The sequence below is a fragment of the Sturnus vulgaris genome, chromosome 17 (assembly GCF_052056855.1).
Source record: "Sturnus vulgaris isolate bStuVul1 chromosome 17, bStuVul1.hap1, whole genome shotgun sequence".
NCBI classification, from domain to species: Eukaryota; Metazoa; Chordata; class Aves; order Passeriformes; family Sturnidae; genus Sturnus; species Sturnus vulgaris.
In genome coordinates this window covers 7356470-7365461 of record NC_142259.1, presented here as the reverse complement: position 1 = coordinate 7365461, position 8992 = coordinate 7356470, and the positions used below count along the sequence as shown (strand labels likewise).

The 8992-nt window shown below is 63.1% G+C and overlaps 1 protein-coding gene across 1 annotated transcript; it reads left to right on the top strand.

Moving 5' to 3' along the window:
• The first annotated feature begins 5889 nt into the window (after window positions 1-5889).
• On the top strand, window positions 5890-7929 carry FAM110A (family with sequence similarity 110 member A). Its single transcript, XM_014890142.2, has one exon. It carries the CDS (start codon window positions 6174-6176, stop codon window positions 7173-7175), a length of 1002 nt encoding a protein of 333 aa, XP_014745628.2. The 5' UTR covers window positions 5890-6173; the 3' UTR covers window positions 7176-7929.
• The last annotated feature ends 1063 nt before the right edge of the window (window positions 7930-8992 follow it).

Genomic DNA, 8992 nt, shown 5'->3' with positions numbered 1-8992 from the left:
ATCCCAGCTGGCAGATTCTCTAGCTCAGGGGGGTTATTATTCTTGGCGGTGTCCTGGACTTTGTCCCTGTCCTCGCCTGAACCGTGTCCCACCTATCACAGACACTTCTTGCAGGTGCAAGTGTCACCCGGTGACGGTTCCTGACCCCATCAGGATCTCTGCGGGGTCACGGGTTGGCATGGGGCGCTGGGAAACCTCCGAATGTGGCAACTGTCCCACTTCGGGACACTGCGGGGACCAAGCCGTGAGCCAGCGGATGAGCCATTTGCACCGGTAGGGAGGTGACACGGGTGAGGAGACAGACCCCTGGTCACCCCCAGCAGGACCCCTCCCCTCTCCCATGCCTGGACCCACCGCCCCAGGATGCCTCATGGCAGCTCTTCCCCCAGCACCCACCGGGTGTCGCTGGGAGAGCAGGCTGCAGCCCTGCAAAACCTGGGGCTCTCTTTTCCGATTGCTTCCCTGCCCTACCTGTCCCTGTCCCTCCGGGGACGACAGTGTGCTCCTCCACCCTGCCCTGCGCCTGTGGGAGCACCCATAGCAGCCAGGACCGTTGGGTTTAGTGGGGACAAGGGTGTCTCTTGTCCCCGGGGCTGCAGGGACACTGTGTGACAGTGGCGGGGGGAGGGTCACAGTTTGGAGGTACTGCTGCGATTTAATCCCAGCAGGCAGATCAGCCCCCTTCAGCTGCTCAGTCACATACACACCTCCGGTGGGATGGGGTATAAAATGGGAAAAGATAAAATGGTAAAAGGATTGAGATAAAACCAGTTGAATAGGAAAAGCAAGGATGTCCTATAGTCCGGGGTATCCAGGGGCGGGGGGGCGGGGTGGGAGGGGAGGGGCAGAGCTGTCCCATCTACGTCCCCTCCCAGTTTCTATGCGCTCTCACTCCCTGGTGGGGCAGCGGGAGGAGCGAAAAAGTCCTTGGGGCTCTGTGAGCGTGGCTCAGCCTTGATCAGACACTCCTGAGTTATCAGCACTGCTTTCAGCACTACTCCAAAACAGTCTTGCCCTGGCTCCTATGGACAAAATGACCTCTATCCCAGTCAAACCAGTACAGGACCCCAGGGGACCTGGAAGGTGGGGAACAGGTGCGAGGTGCTGGGGAAACCAGGGGCAGGGGACTTGGAGTGGGCGCTGGGCAGCTGAGGTCATTGTGTGTCCAAGGGTATGGGGACAGGGAGGGGACAACAATTGTTCTGTGTTTAATTTGTCGGCACAAAGAGGCGGCTCAGCCGGCAATGAGACCCTTCCCAAGGGCGAATGGCTACGGGGCAGAGGCAATTCGAGGGGTTGCTGGGTGTGGGACCCCCGTGTTGCCCCTTCACGCTACTCATCCAAATCCACCCGACGCGTGCTGCTTGCCCTGCCTGTGCCTTCTCCGCCCCCTGCCCGCCTCGCAGCTGAACTCCCGGCCCCCCGGCCCCTCGCCCCTCCGCACCCCCGGCAGATGCGAGCGAAGGCCCCGGAGCAGATGGCAACATTTGGTAGCCGAGTGGTCCCTGCCTCCGGGACTTTGCTGGGCTGCGATGACCATCCCTCCAGGAAGCCTCCTCCTCACCCAGCCAGGTGTGGCAGATGGGGAGCCCATCCCAACTGCAGCCAGCGCATGCCAGAGGGTGCGGCAGGGATCCCCAGGGTGGGCACACTGCCCGTGCCACGGGGCAAGGGTGGAAGGAGGGCATGGAAAGATTGGCAGCCCAGAAAAGCAGGGGTCTGTCCTTGAGCTCAGCCCTAGTGAGACTCATCCCCTAATATCTTCTTCCATGTGTGAGCAGTGGGGATGTCTGCCTGGGCAGAGGGTGGCTGCTGCTCCATTGCTGGGGGACAAGGGGACCCCCTCACTCCAGAGACTACTGGCCACCCTATTTGAGAGGGTATGACCCCCAGACTTGGGGCCTGCTGACAGGTTTCAGTCTGGACCCTGACAGCCCCAACCCTATTTGCATTCCATTTCCATGTGAAAGGAACAGGTCAAGTTGAAAGTGGAAAGGCTGGTGGGGAGTAGCCGGGAAGGGGCCGCTGCTGGAGGTGAGACCCCAACAAAAGGGCCGGGTCCCCAGGGCCCAGTGCTCGGCTGGCCATGGGCTGCGGCCACGGCCCCACGGCAGCCGCCATCTGCGGGTCTGTGCCGCAGCCACCACCGGCCAGACAAAGGCCTCGTGCCCAGCATGTCCCCATCTGTCACCTCCCTGGTTCCCGGATCTCTTAGCAGAGACCGAGTGTGAACATCCGGGTGCAGGCAGCATCATTCCTTTTGCCCACAGGGAATGGGGTGATGCTGGGTGCAGCGGGTGCCTCCCCACTCTGTCCCCATGTTCCTTCTGAAGTGGCTCTGTAAAGCTCTTGCTGGGGAAACTGAGGCAGGAGCGGGTGGTGGCTTATCCTGGGTCAGGGGACGGCAACAAGCTGGAATAAAACACTGGGAGTTAACACCCAAGATGAAGAGGTTGGGGACTTCTGAACTCTGGGGGTGCTGCTGCGTGGGGGTGCCCACACGGCTGAGCCCCAGATCTGCGGCTTGGCAGGTGTTGCCAGGCACCCATAGCTGCCTCCGCACAGCACTTCCGGGGGGAATTGGCCGCTGAGTGTGTTTTCTGCTCGCTGGCAGCTTAATTTAGCATCCAGGAGGTCCTGGCAGTGGCACGAGGATGTCTGTAGAAGGTGAAAGCAAAAGCACGGCCAGCGCCTGATTGTCCCTCTGTTCACAAACACTGTCCCCGTGTTCCTGGAGCAGCGGTGGGGATGCTTGGGGAGCATTTCTGCAGGAGCTGCCCTCCCGGAGCATGTCCCGGTATGCTCCCAGGGAGGGCGAGGCTTGGGGCGCTGCCTGGATCCAACGCCCCGCTCCAACGGGCCAGACGTGCCCGAGCAGCTCCTGCAGCCTCCTGCCTGCACCCGCACAGCCTCGGCAGCTGTGGGGGGACGCAGCCTGCGGGCTCTGCCCTTCCTACTAACTGGGATTTTCCAGATGAGCCCGTTGTGCGAATCTGTGCTCAGGGCAGCCCTCTGGCTCCCTGACTGTATGCTTTCCTTGGCCCTTCTCCCTCCACCAGCGCCTTGTCTTGCTCCAGGAACCGTTTGAACAATGCAGGGCTGTAACTGAGCTCCATAGCATGAGCCAAATGCTCATTCCCTCCATGCAGAGCTGAGCAGAGATGCCTGTACCATGGGGCACGAGCCACCCTGGGGCTGGGTTCAGGCCAGCAGGTTCAGGTGGCTTGGTGACCCTGTTCCAGTCTGTCACGTCCCTTCCTACTATCCAGTTTCTTTTCCTGCATGTTGGAGTTTATTGCTGCTGGGTGCTTGGGGAAACAAGGTGAGATTTCCAAATCAGAGCAGGCCCTGCCAACTAGCCATACCAGTGATACGAGGGAATCTGTGTGCCCACAGGAAGGCTGGGAATTTCCCGTGTCCCTGAAGCCCTAACCCAGTACCAGGACCGTCTGTCCACAGTGAGCAGCTACATCCAGAAGCATTTTAGCTTTGTCAGTGTGAGAAACTCGGGCTGTGTATACATCCAGGCTGCTCAGCCGGCACCGCGGGCTGAACCGGCACCCGAGACGTCACGGGGCACCGTCACACTGCCTGACGCAGCCTGGCATGGAGGAATGCCCCGTGGTTTCGATCCCATGTGAGCGCTGAGTTGCCTCGGAGGGCGTCCTCGCCCGGCGCTGACTCAGCGAGCAGCAGCCGCCGCATGCAGAACCGCTCCAGCACCCTCCAGCCGCCGCCACGCTGGGAGACGGGGAGGACGTGGCTGGGGAGCAGGAGGTGTGGGGACATCAGGACACCATCGGGACACCCTCGGAAAGAGAGCAGGGAGAAGCAGTGTGGCAGCTGATCCGTGCCGAGGAGGCTCCCACGCTTCAGGGCCGATCCAGGTGGGTGGCAGAGATGGTGCTGGTCCCATGCTGGTCCAGAGCCAGCAGAATGGAGCTGGGTGAGCCGGTGAAGGGGTCACAACCGTCTACCTCTGGAGCAGCTCCTCCAGGCAGGAGGTGACCTGGTGTGCCTTGTGAGCCTGGCTGAACTGCCCACCCCAGGAGGGAGAGGAGCTGTGGCCACACTGGGCAATCCCCTGATCTCAGATCCCCGCACTCCAACTGGATTTGGGGCATGGAATTATGTTGCCGTGTTTTTTTGGGCTATTTGGAGGGCGGCTCCGCTCGGCTCAGCTTGTCTCGGTGCAGCCCAGCTCGGTGTGGCCGTGCCAGCACAGTGGCTCAGCAGGAATGTGGAGCAGCAGGTTGTGCCCGGCCGGGCTGTCCGTGCTGGGGAGGAGACCCTGCGCCGGCCACTGGCGGCTGTGCTGGGGCTCCCGTGTCCTTGTCCCTGCACTTCGACAGTCGCCTCCTCTGTGACTTGGCTGAGCGTCTGGTAAAAGGCTGAGCTACAGTGCCTGACGTGGGGACATTTTCCCGCTTTGTCTTGCCTGGGGGACACTTTTGCACCCCTGTGCTGAACCGAGGAGCCCTCGTGTGCTGGGCACAGGTACTAGAGCAGTGAAGCTGGCCATTGGCACAGGGGCTGGGCAGCACTGGACCCGAGGGGTCGGGCAGAGGGGTGCAGAAAGCTGCCCCGGGGAGGAGGCAGGAGGATCTGTGCCGGTCCTGGGACAGCTCCCAGCTGTCGCCACGCCTGGCCGCCCCCCTGCAGACATTTTCCAGGTCAGGAGGCAGCATGTCCCCCCAGGCAGGGGACGAGGACGGGGAGAGGGGCAGCCAGCCTCCCCCATGGCCACTCATCTGTCACAGTGTGTCAGGGAGATGCACCGTGTGCTGTGCAGGGATCCTGCTGGGGTCCAGATTCTGGGGAATATGGCACGCGTGGGCTGGTAGGGGGTGCAGACATGGCTCAGCTGTGGCTGAGCCATGGCTCGGCGGGCCTATGGGTGCCAGGACTGCCTCCTGCCGCCGGCGGTCAGTGCTGGGACAGGCGCTTGGGCGCTCCCAGGAAGTTTGTACACGCAGGTGAGCAGCTGACGGCGGCAGCTGCCTGCTCGGGGCTGCCACGGGAGCGAGGGAGGCCACAGCACACCTGGCCCCGCCCTGCCCACCACTGCGCCTGGTGAGTGCTGGGGCTTGCTGTCACATCCCCGGGCTCATCAGTGGCCCAGATCGGGACCCTCAAGAGGAATCTCAGAGCAGCTTGGGAAGGGGGTTGGGGGAAGGGGTCTGACCCACATATGCTCCTGTGAGCCCTGACACTGCTGAGCCTTTCTGGGTATTGGGGCTACTCTGGGTGTGCCCACCTCTGGTCAGGGGGCTGCAGAAGGGTGTAGGGCTGTTTTGGGAGCCCTCCCCCCCCTTTTCGCTGTGGGCGGGCTGGTGCCTCTGCGCGACCGTTGTGGCGGCTGCGCTTGTTGGGGCTGGCAGGGACCCAAGGACACGGGGTGCACAGGGCCTCATGCTGCTCCGAGCACACCGCGGCCGGGGAAGCACGAGTGGAAACCCGTGTATATTCCACGTACTTTCCAAGGAGCTCTAGGATGAGAGCAGGGAGCCTGGGACCAGCCCCGGAGCTTGCGAGAGGGCTGAGAGCTGAGGGAGCGGAGCACAGAATCCACCAGCCCGGCAGGGTGGTGGGTGATGGAACCTTGGGCATGGGTGCAGGCAATGCACGCCTGGGCGTGGGTGATGCACGCCTGGGAGAAGGAAATGCCCCCCTGGATGTGGGCAGTGCACCCCTGAGCATGGACGATGGGCACATGCAATGAACCCCTTGATGTGGGCGATGCACCCCCGACACCTGCGACTTGGGCAGAGCATCAGTGAGGGGTGCTTGGCCCTCTCTGCCCCGTCTCTCCCCAGGGTGCCCCTCGCCGGGACCGGGGCACCCTCCCCGCCGGCGCTATTGGCCCCGTTGCGGTTTGAAGCAGGCGTGCCGCGCGGATTGGCCGGGCCACTTGAGGAGGCTCGGCAGCGCGGAGGCGTGGTGACCGCCTTCAAATAGGCAGCGGAGTCGGGGGCGCAGCGAGTGCGGTACCGCACAGCCTGGGCTGTCTTTGTCTGCCGTGGGGCCGGGGCGCGGGGAGGGGCAGCGGCAGCATCGCCACGGCTCTCACTCCGGCCCCGCTCTCACTCCGGCCCCTCTTCGCAGCCGACAGCACCTGAGCCCCTCGCTGCCCGTGGCGGCCGCCCACCCGTGTCCCGGTGCCGGCACGGAGGATGTCCGTCGAGGCGCTGCAAGCCGGTGACACCATGAAGGGGATGACGGTGACGGCGCCTTTCACCTCGGCCATGCCCGTCCGTATCCTCCGCAAAGGGCCCGCGTATTTCCGCCGGCACGCCGAGCCGGGGGCCGGCAAGCCCAGCGCGGTGGAGAGGCTGGAGGCAGACAAGGCCAAGTACGTGAAGAGCCAGAAGGTCGCCAGCACGAGGCAGGAGCCGGTGAAGCCACTGCTGCTCAAGCAGCCCCTCTTCAGCCCCGGGGTGCGCCGGGCTGTGCTCACACCCAGCCGCAGGGCACCCCCGGGGCCACGCCGCGCCGATTCTGCCAGCCCGAAGACCTCCCTTGACCTGGAGATCCTCAACAACCTCATCAACCTATGTGACAGCCCCTTCCCTAAGGCGGAGACGCCGCTGGGCAGGGAGTGCAGGTGGCGAGCGGAAGCGCCAGCGGTGGAGGGGGCTGTCAAGCCACCGGAGAGCCCGGCCACCACTAAGCCCCCCGGCAGTGTGGCCGTGCGGAGGGTGGACGTCCGTCCCTGTGGAGCTCCGCGGAGCCCAGTGACACCGCTGCCAGCATCCCCCATTCCAGGTGGGCTGCCTGTGACCCCGTCTCGGAGCTCACCCGCCCGCCCGGAGAGCGCCCGCCGGCAGCCGCTGCTGCACCGCTCCAAGTCGGACCTGAGCGATCGGCTTTCGAGGGCCACTGCCGACCTGGAGCGCTTCTTCAACTACTGTGGCCTTGACCCCGAGGAGATGCAGGACATGGGGGCTGAGCGCTTCGCCCGCGCCAGCTCTGACATCGTGTCCCTCAAGTTCCACAGCGTGAGCACGGCCAGCTCGGAGGGCGGCCACTCGCCACCCAGCGCTGCCACGCCGGAGGGACGGCCGGCAGAGCGCGTGCCCTACGGCATCTCCATCATCGAGCGCAACGCCCGTGTCATCAAGTGGCTCTACGGGCTGCGCCAGGCCAGGGAGCCCCAGCAGGTCTCTGATGTGTAGCAGTGCCATGGTGGGCACCGGGGATGGGTCGCTCACAAGCGGGCAATGCTGGATGGGGACAAAGCGCAGGCTGTGCCTTGGGAGGAGCAGGGACCTCTCGGTGGTGGTGACAGGACCCTTGAACTCAGCCCTGTTGTGCCACAGCATCACTGGCCTGATGTGGTGGCCAGGGATCCATTGTCAGACCCCTGTGCCAGCACTAGAGAGCCAGGTCCCTGCAAGCCCCTGGGAAGGCAGAGGACACGTGCCACTGGGTGTGTGGCTGGTCCTCAACACCCACAGGACTTCATGTGTGGCTGCCCTGCCTGCACTTCTGGCAGCTCCTGCCTGTCCTGCTCCTCACCAGCACCCCGGGGTGGGGTGCAAGGGGCTGGTTATCCCCTGCATGGAGCAGGGATACTGCACCAGTGAAGGAGCTGCCCCCTTGCAGCCTCCATGGAAGGGGTCCCACTGCTGGGTTGGTGGCTACATCTTGGTGGTCCCATTTTATTGCCGAAGAAAAGCCTGGTGCTTTGAGGGGTGAGGGGGAAACCTGAGCCCCTGCTTCAAGCTGCCCAGGGCTGTGTGTCTGTGTGTGTGAGTGTCTGCGGGTGCCTGTGTTCCCCTCCCCAGCTGCCAGTGGGCACGAAGCCCCCACCATGCTGGGCCTGGTATTTATGAAGACAACAGTTCTATTTTCTACTCTTTTCCTTATGTTTGATCTGTAAATAATAATAATAATGCAGCCAGTTTTATTAAATGCCTGTGTTTTGGAGGCTGTGTGTTGTCTTTTGGGGCGGTGGAGGTTGGGATGGGACAGGGACTCTTAAGGTGCCTGTAGCTCTGCAGAGCTATGGGTGCTGAGAGGATGGGTGCTGGAAGGGAACCATGGGTTCCATACTGCAGTGTGCCAGCGCGGGGCCCGGCAGGCACGGCAGGGCGGCGGTTGGGTCTGGCAGGTCCCGGCAGAACCCCAGCTGTTGGGATTCCCCTCTGTGCCATGCACCCTCCCCTGCCTCCTTCCCTCACTCCTGCAAAGCTTGGCCAGGTCCCGGCTCCCCAAGAACTGGGAGATGAGGGCGGCAACAGCAGACACCTCCCAGGTGGGCTGGGATGAAAGCTGCTGTAGGGAGCGCTTTGAAGATGAAAAGCGCCCATGTTCTCCCAGGGCAGCCTCGCATGGCACCGCAGCCCTCCTGGCACCTCAGGTGCCACCTGTGCCCTGTGCTCCTCATGTGTCCCATGCAGGCAGGTGTCTGCTGGGGAAGGTGACATTAAAGCCACCAGCAAGCACCTGCACCCAGGGACCCTACCTGGATCCTGAGCCTGCCACTGCCTCCCTTGGGTGCCAGCCCCCTCAGCAGCTGCTGGCCAAGGCAGCACCATGGGCCCCTTGACTGGGGCTTCCATCCAGCACTTGGGGTCTCCAGAAAAGCTGTCATAAAGAAGAATTTACCACCACAGCTTGATTCCTGCACTGTTCTGTGTCCACCCAGATCCCTTGCTTGGGGTGCAGGATCCATCTGACTCCTGCTGGGGTATTGTCAGGTCCAGCTGCTGGGAATGTGGAGGGCAGGATGTGGTGTCAGGACGTGGTGACAAGACATGGGGATGGCATCTGGCTGTGAATCAGGCTGATGAAGTGCTCTGGGCAGGACACGCACACCCAGGGGATCCTTAATGACGGCACATGGGGCACTAGGTGCCTCCCCAAGGAAAACACCCCAGAAACCAGAGGGTGACAGAGACCCCAGGCAATTGCTTGGGGACAGGCTTTGCCCTTGGGGAAATCTCTGAGGGAACCAGATCCTCTCTGGTGGCTAGGACCGGCTGTGCTG